Source organism: Phalacrocorax carbo, chromosome 4 (assembly GCF_963921805.1).
Source record: "Phalacrocorax carbo chromosome 4, bPhaCar2.1, whole genome shotgun sequence".
NCBI lineage: Eukaryota > Metazoa > Chordata > Aves > Suliformes > Phalacrocoracidae > Phalacrocorax > Phalacrocorax carbo.
In genome coordinates this window covers 25,636,212-25,652,639 of record NC_087516.1, presented here as the reverse complement: position 1 = coordinate 25,652,639, position 16,428 = coordinate 25,636,212, and the positions used below count along the sequence as shown (strand labels likewise).

General features: G+C 38.3%; 1 protein-coding gene across 5 annotated transcripts in view; it reads right to left on the bottom strand.

Annotated features, from left to right (window-relative positions):
* Positions 1-16,428, bottom strand: part of TBC1D1 (TBC1 domain family member 1) — a 115,819-nt gene that overhangs the window by 38,136 nt on the left and 61,255 nt on the right. For 3 of the 5 annotated variants that reach the window (XM_064449279.1, XM_064449281.1, XM_064449284.1), the window contains 7 exons: positions 16,213-16,323; positions 13,503-13,631; positions 11,363-11,449; positions 9,342-9,631; positions 7,473-7,601; positions 4,985-5,104; positions 3,648-3,787 (listed from right to left, as the gene is read on the bottom strand). In XM_064449279.1, coding sequence (XP_064305349.1) covers positions 3,648-3,787; positions 4,985-5,104; positions 7,473-7,601; positions 9,342-9,631; positions 11,363-11,449; positions 13,503-13,631; positions 16,213-16,323 — 1,006 coding nt within the window. The remainder of the gene's footprint in view (positions 1-3,647; positions 3,788-4,984; positions 5,105-7,472; positions 7,602-9,341; positions 9,632-11,362; positions 11,450-13,502; positions 13,632-16,212; positions 16,324-16,428) is intronic. The other 2 variants (XM_064449283.1, XM_064449282.1) reach the window with 2 other exon arrangements.

The window sequence follows — 16,428 nt, the reverse complement described above, 5'->3', positions numbered from 1 at the left end:
AACCAGGGGAAAACAGCGGGGAAAGGGGAAAGTGGCAGCACCCACAAGCAAGAGGTGGCTGGAGGAGGGCCTGCACATGGGACATTGTTCCCATAACAACCAAAATTAATGGTTTCCCTGTACCTGAGGCTTTTGTCCCAGAACACTCACTGTGCTTGAGCACAGCTGGACTGAGTCCAGTCCTCGGGCAAGGCAGGAATCTCAACTGGCAAGAAAAAAATGGCTTTCTAGTGTATCTATTTGCAATATATATTTTTTTTAATCTACTGATTTGGGACTGGTTTTCTTTTTACTCCAGAACTAGTAGAAGTGACCACCCTCCTTCACATATGGTAAAACCCTCCTTTTACATAATGGCGTCTGCAAAACAAACAGCGTGCTCTCTGCCTGGTAATACACGATGCAACCACCAAAGCATACCCGATCACTTCTCTCCAGCTGAGCTGCAGAAAATAAAGTTTTAGCTCAAACTACTTACGAGCATCTCCTAAAGAAGTAAAGGATCCAGAAGTACAAGACAGTGGAACTCAGAGTGCTTTCACCTTCTTTTGGGAACTTGGGACACTAGACATCTCTCAAGTTCAGAATCTCGTAAGATTAAGCTCAAAGTTTCTGCAAAACCTATGTACCAGTTGTCTGGTGTTTTTCTGAGTGTTTGGTTTTTTTAAAAAAAAAACCACAAACAAACAACCAAAACCCAACACTTTTAGTAAATACACCTTCATATCCTGTTGTGCTACCCACACAGAGAGTGGCAATGAACATGATGCATCTTGAGATTCAGCTCACCACCTGCCTATAACAAACGGAATCACAAATGTCAGGATCTATATCTTTCTGTGTGTATAAAGCTTAAAGTTGTCTCTATTTCTTGTGACATCTTACACATGCATGTTTACCTACTACATCCCAAAGAAGTTACAGCCACAGTTTCATTTTGTTGACAAAAGACACACATGGTCAAAGCAATGCATAGTTCAGGAATACTGGTTGATTTTATGTTCGTTACATTTAATTATGTTGAATGGATTGTTAATGAATGTTAATGATTATGTTTAATACAGCATAATCATAAAGCAGACTATGCTAAGCTTGAAAAACTTGACCATCTCTGACTGACAAAGATCTGGGTCTCTTGGTTGGCTGACTCACTGACTTTTAAAAAAACCCTAGCCTTTTTTCTTACTGCTTTCCTGCAGAGTACCGTGGAGCGGCATGTGGGCTATTGCACTTGAATGGAGAAATTGGTTAGTGGAGTCAGAGCTCCCATTTCCCTCTCTTCATGCTTTCTTTTGCAGAACATGACAAAGCATGTTGTCTTTAATACCATTTCTGCCCTCTGTTTTGGCTGAAATTGATCTTTTGGTGATATATTAGCTGTTTGCATAAATTCTGTTTCCAAAGGAAAACAGACCAAAAAGAGTGAGAAGGGCTTTTTTTTTTTTTAAAAAAAGTACAGGTAACTTATCAAATCAATAAACCCCACTGCATGTGCTGCTTCTCCTTGAGAGAATATAAAAGAAAGAGGAACAAGATGATGCATGATAGATAATTACATTTACATTGGAACTACAGAGGTTACCAAGTTAACTGTGGTGGTGAGTCCAGTGTAAGACCATCTATCTGTACAGCAGCTCTCTTAAAGGCTACAGAGACTGGACCGTGCATGAGTATCCTTTACTGCCAGAAACGTTCCAGGAGATGCATGAAAATCCAAATGGAAAAAAACAATCCTTGTTATAAATAACAACACCCCTCCCCAAATGTGAGTTTTCTCCCTCTGTTCATAAATTGAATATGTACATTAGAAGAAAAGCAGAAAACGAAAAAAAAGAATTAAAAAAAGGCCAGATACTTTAAATTGCTCCTCCTGTTAATAGCACTTCCTGTTTTCCACTTTGGCCACACTCGGTTTCTCCAACTATTCACTTACCCAGCTGTAGGTTGTTAAGATTGTATCTTGCAGATATTATGTCTCAGAGGAAGTGCTTGAATAGGCAATTTAGGGTTATATTTCCTATACAATATGGGAAGGTTTTGTGCTTTCAAGAACAAGTAAGACTATTTTCAGTCACAAAAAGAGGCATCAAACTTGCAAAAACAGTAGCTTCACAGAACAGCTGAGGTTGAACAGCTCCTTCATATTCCTTGAAGTATAGGACAGCATTTCACAGATATGTTTACACAAAATGCTTGAGACCCCTTGTTTTGAAGTACACTAAATTTGAGGCATCTATGCTCATATACAGCTTACCCCATCATCAGTCAAATTAAATTGCAAGCAATACATTAAATGACAGAAACACTTTTGTTATGTGCTGTGCCAGTTAATCAACATTTCTCTTTAAGATTAAAAAAGAGTCTCAGTGACATTAAGATGGTTACTTTTTACTACATTTACTATAATGTACTGTTCCCTCCTGTTTCCTTACACTTTTTCTCATTTCACAGAATCACAGAATGGCAGGGGTTAGAAGGGACCTCTGGAGATCATCTTGTCCAACCCTCCCTGCTCAAGCAGGCACACCTAGAGCAGGGGGCACAGGAATGCGTCCAGGTGGGTTTTGAATGTCCCCAGGGAAGGAGACTCCACACCCTCCCTGGGCAGCCTGTGCCACTGCTTGGTCACCCTCACAGGAAAGAAGTTTTTTCTTGTATTCGGGTAGAACTTCCTGTGTTCCAACTCATGCCCATTGCCCCTTGGCCTGTCATCGGGCACCACTGAAGAGAGTCTTGTCCCATCCTCTCAACACCTGCCCTTCAGACATTGATAAGCATTGATGAGATCCCCCCTCAGTCTTTTCTTCAGGCTGAACAAACTCAAGTCTCTTGGCCTTTCCTCATATGGGAGATGCTCCAGTCCCCTGATCATCTTGGTATTTCTTATACAATGGCCTTAGAGATCAGTCAGGAGGTAGAACTTGCAGAGCTCAAGCTGTGAAATTCAAACTTTAGTGAGGCAGAGACCATTACCTAAAGACACAAGTTTCTCTGAGGCATTCCTGGCCTCAGCATGTGCTGTACTATCAGGCTCACATAAAGTGAGGTGCATAAAATGATGTACCTGCATGGTCATGTGCAGTGACTTTTTTTCTAGTCAGTGGTTCTTTAGCTCTACAGAATTTCAAGAAATAAAATATGAGAACACTGGATAACTATGGCTCAAGGGGCAAATGTCACAGACTGGAGCAGCACACATGAGGTCAAATTCAGTCTGGTATGGAGTGCACGCTACAGAACTCAACCGAGGTCATAAAAGAAATGTAATTCCTTCTGCTAGGCCTGGATTTTTTTAGTCCATAGTTCTATACTCCAACATGGAAAGATGGAACAGAAGGATCACTTCTTCTTCAGAGCAATACTTGGTTATATATTTTCCCCAGAACTCATTAAAATAGTACACGTAAGAATAATTTGTTCTCTGGTTAGTTAATTTGACACAGTTGGGACTACGTTACATACAAAGCTGAAAAACAAAAACTCAACAGCTGATGAACTTGGCATGACCGAAAAGTAGGCGGGAAACTGCAGAGACAGTACAAACAGAGCACTGGGCTAGTATGTCTGCTTCGTACACAAAATAATCCACACTTCAGGGACCACATCCATTAACAACATTCATGGGAGCAAATAAACACAGACTTTACCATCATATCGGCTAGGAGAATCACATGCTTTCTGAGGGGTTGCCACTCGCAGGAATATCTGTTGCCTCCACGAATGCCGTCGAGTCTTTACAGGGCTGTCCGCACCAATGGCCTGCTGGCTGTGTTTGGATTCATAGTCGCTAAAATTGCAGAACACAGAATAGCTTGTGAGTAGGTCACCTGAATCGGCTAGTAACAGTGGCACAGTCTTCAGTGAATACAATAACATAAACCATCAACTAAGAAGTGCAGCGCGCTGTGCACATGCTGGGTCAAGCTCTTAGTGTCAGGTAGGTGAAGCGTGCTTTGTGGCAGCAGGCTTATACAAGGCTGCAAACATCACTTAGGTTCACCAAAAGGGGCTGGCAGCTCTGTGCAATCTGCTTTCTCCAGTTTTAATTAATTTTCAGCTTTCTTTGTGGCAGTATATTAAACACAATGCATTAAATACACATACACCATAATGTATCTTTACCACCCTGCTATTTAAATGCCACCCACAAAATCCAGAAATTATTCATAGGAGACACAAAGAACTGCTGATGCCTTTTATCAGCACACATCAAGGAGCTTTATAAACATCAACTAAATTTCCAACCTTCTGTGAACTGAGTATGTAATATATTCCTTCAAAATACAGACTTGGAGCAAAACTTTTAACCTTGTGTTCACAAGTCACAGTTTGAAAAAAAGCAACAAACTCAGGAACAGTGTCCAGAAACCTTGGATGTTACTCTTTTGATGTAATCCACAAACCACATAGAGGTTTTTATTCAAAATATTAAATAAAATAGTGAACAGCAATGTTCTTTTCCTATTAAAAATCCCACTAACAACTTTCACCCATTACTTCTTTAAACTATTAACCATTTTATTCCAGCCATTGGCTAAATGGTTGCATGAGTCTCTGTTGAAGCTGAAAGGGATAACTGAACTTCAAATAAGCTGTGGCAGCAACTGCGAGGAGCATTTTACAGGCTATCCTCTCCTTCCAATTTGAGGACACTGACATTGCTTAGGATGAATGAACCCTGTATATTTTCTTAACTGAAAACTGCTAACACAGTCCTTTGGCAGGAATAATACTGGAAGTACATAGATAGAAGTTGCAGGAAGTTACATGACCAGTGCAACATAAAAATGGCTAAGTTCTGCAGTCTTAAGGGGAGAGAAGTCTGGGATAGCTCCATCCTTTTGACAGCAATCACATGCAGAACATATGTAAGTGACTTTTTGCACAAATCAGGTTTTGCAAGTGTGAGAAGCATTTGAAATATTTCAGACAGAGCAACCTTTGAAAATGCAGTTTTTACCTCCAGGCTTTAACAGGACCCTACCTTGTTGTGCTCCTAAAGTCAGAGGTGTTATTTTCATCTACAGGAGCCAGAAATTTTAAGAAATTTGGCACAGAAGAGGAAGAATGAAGCTTTTTCCTTAAGGCAGTACGGTAGGAGATGCTGAGAGTGCAGTTGGGAAAAGTATAGTTTAGCACAAGGAAGTATAAATCCACAGAATAAAAATAATACATACTGCTAAGTTTCAAACAAAAAGCAGCTAAATCCTGAAGGCCTGAATATCAAGGAAACTAAAATCAAAACTGAAACTGCTAACAAGTGCTACTTTGAAATACATATTTGTTTGGGCAAACTAAAATGTTCCAGTATAAATAAATGTACCTCCAGTAAAGTTGTTATTCTTCGATATATCCCAAGATTTTTAGTGCGTGTTTCAAGTAAATTCCTTTAATCTAATAAGAACTGATGCCAACTTAATCACTGCACATTAATATCAGTTTCAATGACTAAGTTTGGGGGAAAGGTTAGGAAAAGCCGACATTGATAATCATGTGCTAGCAAATGAAAAATAAGACTTTGACAAAAAAAAATTTTGTAAAGCATTAACAGCATTCTATTCAGATAAGCTTTGAACTTTCAAGTTAAAAGTTGAGCCTTATGACTGATCATTTAGGATGTGGCTTTACTTATGCAACAGACAGGAGCACTAACCAAATTTCATCAGTCTTCTGGCCAACATAATTCTGCTCTTTCTTTTAAAATAAAAAGCCCTAACATAGTTGGAAGAAGGTTAATAGAAGGAAGCGAGAACAACTCAGATAAGGAAACGTTTCTACATTAAATGAAAACATAGAAAATTATTTAGCTCATGATACTAGAAGACTTTTTCTCAGAAGAGTACACAAAAACACCTGAGTAGGAGAATTTACTCCTGAAAAACTAAGCTTAAGAAAGATGTGCTTCTGACAAGCCAGAATGATATATCTGGATGGCATTTAGCACTGTCTCCTGAAAATGTGAATGGGATGGGGGGATACTCTGGAATAATGGCTAGTATGAAATGAAGCTTTTTTTTTCTAGCTGGTACTGAGCATGAAGGAGATAAGGCTGTAGCATGGTGCACCCTGCAAACAGGTTTCACTTCCAATCACATTGTAAATCCATCACATTTACACAGTAATGTCACTTAGAGAATACAATCAACTTGGGCAGTTTGACTTTATTGATTTAAACTCATCAACCCATTTGATATTCTTACTAATTTCAGTTTTCAGTCTTGCTGCTTAGAGGTTCCATACAGTATACACTTAAATGACAGGGAAAGGAAAGGAGAAGTTGCTACCGTGCATGTAGAATCATTACCAAATCTACTTGGAAAATCTGCTTTTGAGAATTTAACCTTCAGGACTCAAGTAAGTCTTATTAAAATGAAGAGTAAAGAGCACATTGTAGACTCACATTTTCTCCCCTGAGCTATGCCTTACTTCTGAGGTGAAGCTAAATTAAGAGAGATGCTAGTTAGTACTCAGCAAATACAACCGAAGGAACTGGTGAAACAAGGTTCTCAGTTGAGTATTTTCTCAGGATCAGAAGAATCAGCACTTCCGGGAAACAGGAAACCTTCACCCAAGAGAACAAAACCAAACAATAAAGAGCAACGGCAATACAAATTGCTTACCAATGGCCAGTGACTGTTGACAATGCTTCCAAGGACATCTGGTCTCATTAGCCTCCTGAGCTAAAATAGCAGTTTTAGCTTAAGAGGTTAAGAAGGGGTTTCACAGTTAAGATTTTTAGGGAGCTACTTGTTTCAGGTTCTCAGGGAAATGACAGGTTAATATCCTTTTCTCAACATTCTCCCTATGTATTTTTGTTCTAAGAAAGGAGGCACAGAAAAGTATCATTTGATGTTGCTCAAAGTAACCAAGACAAATACATGAGCTGGTGGTTTGGGGTTTTTTGTTTGTTTGTTTATTCTTGGTTTTTGGTTTGGGGAACAGTCGGGGGGTGTGGGAAGGTTTTTTTTGTTTGTGGTTTTTGGTTGTTCGTGGGGTTTTTTGTACCGACTTTCCACGGTCCTGCTATTTCTTGCCTCATTTAGTTACCTTAGTCAATTTGCCTTCAAGTGTCCTGCACAAAAGAACATTAATATGTTTCTGTGTTACAATGAACAAAGCAGAACAGAACTGAATGATTCAGGAGGGACAGAGTGAGCTGGATCACAGGTTGTTGGCAACTTATCCCTCACACAATTTAAGCAGTGCTGCTGTCTGCTGCATAACAACAAGTTGTTTTGGAGCAACTGGCTCTGAAGTCATGTGTCTGAAAGAATTCTACTTATTAAAACAAAAAGTTATGTAAGTAGCAGCTCTACACTCAGTAGTGGAGCAGTTAAAGAGTTTGCTCTCCCACAAAAACCTATCACCTTTGGTTTACTGTAAATGATTTTAAATATTTACACTACAGAGCTTCATATTTATGGCATGGTAAAACAAACCCTACCCCAAACTACGTATAGGTGCTAGCTCACCTCTTTTGTGCAAAATGCCCACTTTGTTCTCCACTTGAATTATGCCTTAGATACTTTAAAAAGTTGGGCGAAGAGGACGAGGGATTAAGACGAGCTAGAGTATGAGAACGCGCAAGTTGACCAGAAGAACTTTTAGATTCGCCGACAGATGTGTTCAGATCGTACAGTGGGATTCCAACCACAGCAATGGAGTTGAGGTAGCACAAAGAACAAAACAAGGTAAGAGAGGAAAAGGGATGGGGAATGACAAAAAAAAAAAAAGTGAAATCCCTTCTCTAATAGTTGAAAGGTACCTGGCATATACAAATAAGCCATTTCCTATGTTTTTCACAGTTAATGCACTAACTGTAAGGGTCTGAACATTTTAACTCAGTCAGCAAAGTCCCAAATACACACAAGCTTCAGCAAGGTGTTTCAGTGTATGACTGAATTTAAACTCCCCAAAAAACTGTCAGTGACACACCCCTTTTTTCTCCCTCCTATGTGCTTTCCCCTTGGTTTCTATGCTAAAGTCAGACTTTTGTCGAGAGTTCTAATGGATGAGAAGTAAAATGCTATAGGAAGAACTGAATTTAATTACACTTTGGAAACAATTTATGAATTGAGGTAAGCTGTTCAAAAACACTCATAAAACATACAAGACTTGTTAAAAGTCTATCATCCAGTGATTTTTGAGAACTTTTAAGTATACTTTTCTTCTAAGTTTTCCATTTCCCCTGGTTCAGTATATTTGCAATGAAAGGGAAGTGATTTATTTTTAGTTTGAGTTATGTGAGGATCAGGTACCTGCAGGTCTTACTAAAAATTACATGATCAAACCCAAATAGAAGTAGCCAAGGAAATGAAATAGGTACTTAATTTCTAGCTGCATTCCTATAGTAAGATAGGAACTGACTGAACAAGCAGCTACAAGCATCAGGCAACTCTCGTGAAGATAACAGACCAAGAATGCAAGTCCTAAACTGCACTACAAAAACATTCTAGTATTTTAGAATTAAAAAGGTTCAAAGAAGGGACAAAAAGGCAACCCAGGTTACATTTCCTTTCAAATATTATAATTCTCTTCTTTTCACTGTCATCACCTATTTCAGGCATGTTCGTTTACTGCTCTGCCTCCTGCAGGGAAAAATGAGCTGGAACACATACAGATTTCCTACTGTCTAACTTGTGTAAACATGCAGTTTTGGCAGTACAACAGCAGCCTACAGACAGAAATGTTTCCACAGTAATTGGAAAAAGCCAGATAGAGGGAGGGAAAAAAAAAACCTGCCATAAAGTTAAGAGGAGACTTAAGAATTGTAGAGGCAGGCTTTTGAAGGAGGATAGCTTGAAGAATATTAGCATGAAGGCAAGCAATAGCTTGTTTTTCTGAGTAAATTCTACATAGGCTTATTGAAAAGCTAGACAGGAGCCTCAACTCTATCAATGATTAGGCAATTTATGTCAGATTTTTTTAAGGTCACACATGAATTCACCAACTAGCAAGGTTTTCAGATTCACAAATGCTACTGGATTTTTCTCTAAATAGACAACAAGTAGCAGCCTTTATTTATACTGCTTGCAGAACAAAACAACAAAAATGACTTGCAAAGAAAAATGGCTTGTAAAGAAAATAATCGAACCCCTTAGAAGCAATCCTACGTTGCACTTACACTTAGTTTCGTGACATATACATCTCATGTTTTCTCTCCCCTGTAGTGCACATAGGGCTAAAAGTGTTTTTAAACAGGATACCTACAAACCTCCAAAGAGTGACACACTGCTGCAATACATTTCTTATCCATTGCGAGGACATACCTGGTATACAATTATCATCCCCAAATATGCCCTCAACAAATGAAATCATAGCCTGCTTTTAGTAAGTCTTACTTTCTTTCATGAGGAGTCTCTGTGCTCACTGAGTGATACCTCATAAGTTTCCTCTGGGGAACAGACGGTGATGTTTCAACAGGTACCAGAGATTCCTGGCTTTCTGTTGGCAAATGACTTAGCGTGTTTGCTCGCCTCCGAAAGGTTTGCTGAGGTAACGTAAGAGACTGCTCAATAGAAGAATCATCTGCGTCACTGGAGAGATCACCCGCTGATCCACTGGCCTTTACAGCATTTTCTGTAGGAAGCACAGGAAGTCTGTCTTTCTCCTTTTCACACAATGGTGGTTCCTAGCAGTGCAAAAAATAAGGTTATCAATAATGTGGGTTTAAAATCAGTCTTTGAGGTTGCAGTTCCATGTCATTATTCACATCCCAGAGATCTGCTTCAAACTTGCACATTTTTATCATCGTAGCTCAAAGAAAGATTTTTTTAATGTGTTATGTCTTTGTTATTAACCATTTAGGTCAACAAATCACAGTCTCCATTTTACAGAGAAAAAATCATTTTGAGAGTAATTGTATTTTACAGCATGTGGCATGCAAGTTAGAAGAAATGGGGTCAGAACAGAATAGATGGGTCAGGTTTGACTAACAGTGAGACCAATGAAAAGGGTGGCATTTCAGAGTACTATATATTTAGCACTCCATCTAACAATGTAATATTCCTTGTCTACCTGAAGATTCACACAAAGGACTTTAATCTTATGAGTAGATGCCTATTTCAGTCCAAACCCATGCATCTTCCTTCATTCCTCACCTCATGTGTTTCCTGCAGAGTCAGCTGCTCTTTCAAAAACATAAGCAGAAAGAGCAGACTCTTGATTACCTGAAGTCAGGAGTTTGTAGGTGACTAGGCACTACAGCAGAATCAATAGCTATATCCAAGTCTGCCGAGTGCTGGGCTGCCCCCAGGGAAGAAGAGTGGCTGCTTTTATGCTATTTGTTTACATTGTTTTATTCAGATCAAAACCCTTGTAATCACACAAAGAGGGAAATTAGTCAACTACTTCAGTTTTGTGTTTCTTATGAACGCAATCCTGCATTCACAGTAGGTACTTCCAGTGCTGAAACCAACCAGATTAGGATCAGCAGCATGGTAATTATTGTGTTAGTTTTGCTGCACATTATTGCAAGATTCAGATTATGTTATATTATATTTAATTTCACATATATAGACTCACTCGTGAGATAGATACACACAGATTTATGTTTAGATAAATACACACAGATTTATGTTTAGATACAGTACAAGGCATTTCTAATTCAAATGGAGCCCCAATTGCACGCTGCTCTTTTCTATAGCATGGGGAACAGAATGAAAGGCCTGAAAGCAACTTGAAACTTCTGGGAACAGAAACACAGGTTGACTCTGAGTCCCATCATGTCAAAAAGTATGGAAATCTGCAGTGAAACTCTACAGATAACAGCATCTTACACATAACCATTGTATTGACATGGGACTGCTATTTCTTAACCTGAATCTCTGTTACCAGAGTAAACTGGGAAACTACTTTGTTCAAGTTGTCCCTCAGAGGACTCTCACACATTCTAACACGTTACATATATGAAAAATTATTTGGGTAACCAAGTTGCAAATTCTAAAAAGCTTAAATATTGCTTCAAGCTGGCAGGGGGAAGGAAAGGCGGTAACTGATCCAAGAGGCTGCTGGTAATGAATGCAGCCCCACCACTCTCAGAAGGACTCAGCACAGGAATAGAGACACATGCTATGGATCAGCAAGTGGCATGAGGACTCTTACAGGTAGGAAGAAAAGGACATACCTACCCCCTACTCTGTAATACTGTTTTTACCATACTGTTTGGCTGTTCTGGGATTTATTTCTTTTCACACATAAGTTAGCTTGTCTACTCCCAAAAAGTAATCAAACCAAAATGCAGGATGTTAGAACAGAAAAGTTATATGAGCAGCTGGTAACCACATTTCACATCTGACTAGTTGTTTCAGGGAATATTATCTGAAGTTTCTAAACATGTACATTCACCCCAGGCTTTACTTACTTTTCTTGTGCTGCTTAAGGTATTGGACATGGAGCTGTCCAAATCCACAGCACCAGAACTGTCCAGCGGACCTCTGGCTTTATTGCCCTGCAGAGATAAAGCACACCGGCACTTAAGATTCTAATATATGGGGCATACCAAAATAGAGATTTGTGTAGCAGAGTCAGAATCTATAATTTTCAAAGACAGTATCAAATTGATTTCCTGAAATGCCTAAAAACAGCCTTTGCCCCCTGTGAGAAACAGAGGCTTCATTCAGGACAGTCGCTGACATTTTCCGAGGATCCTGTGGAATTAAGGAATTCTCGTCAGCAATGATGTGCTTCCCATGATATTTTCATAACCACATACTGCACGCATGTACTGTAACTACTGTTAAAGTACCTTCTGTATTCCCAACAGGAGATTTTCACACTAGATAGTTCTTACCAAGACACAAAGAAATGAGAAGTCTATTACAAGGGACTTAAACCCATGTAAATTCAGTACTCAGCAAAACAATTTCTGGTATTAACATTTCAATGCCTACAAATCAGAAAGCAGAAATATTTTTGTATAATCTGTTCAACCATTTTTTAAAAAAACTTGTTTGGCTCGTGTTTTAATGTAACCAAGAGAAAAATCAAGAAACCTATGATAGATTCTGATGTGCTAACAGAACTATGGAACTTTTACCTTCCTAACCTTAAATGGTATCATTTTTTTATGTTCTGAAGTTAAGGCTTATGTTCCCTTTGACCTGTTTTTCCAGGTAAAATATAAAATGTTATCTTTACTCACAATAGTGAGTATTCTCTCCTTGAAGCTCAGATAAAACGTTTTGCCTCAGATCTGATAAAAATCAAGACTTTCCATCTAATCATCAGCCATGACCATGAAAATGCAACCAATATACAGCTGTGCTTACATAAAGACAGTTTACAACAGTCAGGATAAACTGGCAAAAGCTAGAACCGTAAATACTATAGTTAGTGTAAAAACATTATGTTTCACATACTGAACACCCACAGCAGGATTTTACGGGGGGTGAACTCTAGAAATCCTTGTTGGGAAGTAACGACAGGAGATACTCAGCTAAAAATCCTCTCTATATGCATAATTGTAACAGGAAGAAGACGCTTTTGCCATCATTTGTTTCTCGGTAACAGGTTAGATACAATGTCTGAAATAAGCTTTGAAAGCCTAATTTTGTCACTACAAGTTGCATGTCTATGAGCCAATAAACTGTACTAGATATTGCTTCAAGTTCAGCTGTTTGCAGATGAGAAGCGAGAATTCCCAATTGTTGTTTGGCATTCTGTCACAACTCTTTTTTTCAAAGGGAAAAAGCCTGATTTTTTTAATCCTTTGTCATGCAGAAGTCTTTCCAAGTCTCCTATTACTCTCCTCAGACTTTTTCCATGAGATGCAAAACAAAGAATATTTGAGTGAGAAGATACTGTATAGCTTTCAGTAGTGCTTAAACTTAACATCAGATTTGTTTTCTTAACCACTATCGTATACTTTCAGCAGATATTTTCAGCCATCTGTTCATGACAAACATTTTCCCAACATGTTTTCTTGGGGATCACTATCACACAGGAGCTCAAGTTCTCCCCACTAATAAGTATTGCCAGACACTGTTTACAAATAATTTTACCTGATGTGATATTACATAAATGCCTTTATATTCTTTGTGCCTTCTGAAGTTCTTTATACTCCTTGCCTTCAAATAATCTCTAGCATTTAAAAGTTCAGATGCCCCATTATTCATCAGTTCTGTGTCACTATTAGGAATGCTTAGTCAGTTCCCTAATTATTTCCTTCTACATAGAGAGAAGTGAAAAGTTGTAATCACTTTTTCAATTTTCTAAATCCAAAACAGAAATAAAACAATAAAACAATGGTTGCTTTCCGTAAGTCCTCATGCTCACCTTTATACTAATTTCTTGAAATGCGTATATACACTATTTCTTATCTAGCAATTAGTTCACTTCTTCCAGGTTTTGGTATTCTCTCCACCAAGTCCTGCTTTGTTTTGTCTCCTTCTAACATGTACACTCAAATATTTTTGTCACCATGCCTTTAATAAATATGATCTTTCTATCATTCAAATAAATAAAACAATGAAATTATGTTCAGCAATAAACATGATACTTACACGTGATAAAATACTTTCAAATGATTCTGTCAGAGATCTTTTTGCTTTATTCTTTAACATATCTAATCTGAATCTCGGAGCACTGCTGGGCACCTCATTTACAGCATTCTCAGCAGGGGGTTGTGAAGTCTGCAAGTGTTTAAAAACATAAATGTGAAATACTTAACAGCATGAAGCAGACTCTTACTGAACAGTCTGAAGACATCTGTAACCAAAATCAATACTTTCTCCTGGTGTCCTTGGCTTCTCATGCCTTTTTCTCTACTGATACTTATATTGAAGTTTAATGGACTATCCTAACATAAGAGCAGGAAATCCCTTAAAGGAAATGCATTGAGTGTAGTAGCATGCTTCAGAAGAATTGCCGTTTTGATAGGGATTTATGGTTGCGTTGACAAATTTTCTGTAATGCCAAAGTACAATTGTACAAATTCTAAATGTTTAAGTGTAACAGATTGGAGATTTCTGATGGTTCTACTTTTGTTCAGCCAAGAAATTAATAAAAACTGATGAAGCTCAATTAATGAGAACTCTCAACTGTCTCCATTATATTAAAATGGGGCTTTCTAAGGGCCAGGAAGATGTATAACAATCTAACTCTTCTTTATATTTCACCAGTAGAAACACTTCCACCTTAAAGCTAACAATCTATTGAGTTTTGCTTTTTAATTAAGTATTTCAGTCCATTTTTAGAGCTTGTGAAGACTAGTGTAGTGAACACAAAAATGACACTATGATGCAAATACTACCATCCAAACCTAACATCTGCAGTAGTAACCAGAGCAGTTTTTGGTGTTATTTTTGGGGGTTCCTCTTGTGTGTGCCAGGCACTGTAGCCCTCTCTACCTGGCCCTAATTTCAGAGAACTGAATGCTTGATCTATGTAACTATTAGTATGTGGGCAGCTGAGTAGCACATCATCACCAGATAGCCCTGTCTAGATATAATTTTAAAGCTTCCGATTTCCAGTATGACAAAGATACAGGCTTCTGTATTTTCTTTTTACCTTCACTCATCTTATCCTCAAAGGGCAAATCAGATGCTGCCTGCTATTATGCTCTTATAAAAAGACACTTATTTTGAAGGCCATTTTTGTTAAATAAGATCCATGTACTAGCATCACATTTTGGTTTTTTCCTCCTGATTTAAGTATTAAAAAAAAATTGTGAGGAAAAGCACAAAAGTGAATACCTCTGCAGAAAAGAAGGGAACAGGGACATCAGAATGTCATGTGTTAATGATTGCTGAGACAAGTAACACTGCCAGAGTACATGTTCAAAGGTATCTGCTATTACACAGCTCTGGAGATAAATTATCAGAGTAAATATAAAATGTTATGCTAAGACAAATGATGGACTGAGGGCAAGTCAACTCTATTCTTAGAGTACTGGCATCTTTGCAAATATCAGATTAACCAGTTTTGGTTCCAGGAACTGAGCAAACAGACTGCAGCAGGCCTTAGGAATTTTCAAATCACACTGAAGACATACTAAGTTATTATCTTGCTTCACATATCCCTATTTCCAAGCCATTCGTGACTGACAACTATTTGCTAATCAGCTGGCATTAGACCAAATAGAAGTATTTCAGGTATGATGATAGAGGACCTCAGGCAACGTTTCCTCCTGTCCTGCCACAACAACGTTTTTTTTCTTGAAAACCTATTTCTGTTGGAGATGCCCAAGACAAGAAATCAGAGAATGAAATATGCAAATTTTTTCTTCCTGCTTCCTCAGGGAGGTCAATAATTAGCCAATAGGCCATAAAAACAGAACAGATTAACAAAGTGAACAAACTGTAAATGAAGACTTGCTCGTATTACCCCAATTTCGGCAGGGATCTAATTACTCTCCATATATTAATTTGCTAGTTTATACCACAAATGCCCAACAGCAGTCATCACAGTTACCAGCCAGCAGTAGTGAGACAGCCAAGATTACTAAAAGGGTCTAATAACGGGAACTGGAAATTTCCAGAGAACGGGGGCTGATCCTTTTATAAATACAGACCTCCTCAAGGTGTCTCAAGCTAGTTAGTCACAAACAAAGGCATCCAAAATCATTAATCCTTTTTGAAAAAAATCATAACCATGCTGTATAAACAGCCAGTTAAACAGCACTGATGCAACCTGATACAGAATGAAAGGTAGCTCAGCTCTTTGAAAACAGATGACAGTCTTTTGCTGCTGTTTCTGCAGCAATCCTCCTCAGCTACCCCTCCTAGCGGCCACTTCAAATGGTAGTTGCTCCCCAGAAATAACTTCCAGCTATCAAGTAAACATAATAGTCTTTATCAAGGATCAAATCCAATGTGTTGTCAGGACACTGACTCGCACAGACATCGGGATGGCAAATGTCATAGATCAGCTGAGAGCAATTACAAATTCATTATATAGTCTCTCACATACATTGAATTTTCATTGTAGTGAGAAGAAACAAACAACCAAATCGGTGGTCTACCTTGTTTGCATCTCTGTCTCTTAGGCTTGAAATCAAACTGTACCAGGTACCTCAAAATCTGAGATATGCCTGTTCTGGCACATGACAATAGCCTATGAATCATTAGTAAAAACAGTGTTCACCACTGCCTACAGTTTGAAGTTCCAAAATGCCAGTGATGGAAATTTGCCTTTGGAAAGATAAGAAATGGAACGGAAGATTTTTTTTTCCTGGCACCTCCTTACATGAACTAAAACTGAATGATTACTTACCTGTTTTGCTTCTCCAGCATGGACGTGGTCTTTCTGTTTTTCTTCATACATGTTTCTCAGAACAGAGATAACCAGCTCATTCTCCTCTTGATCATTTCTTGGTCTTAATTTCTTTAATTGAAAACACCACAAGCACAGTAATTATACATTTGTGTAAGAGTTAGCAAACATTTACTCTCTTCATTTTGTCACTGTCAATATGCTGTTAGTGTAAGA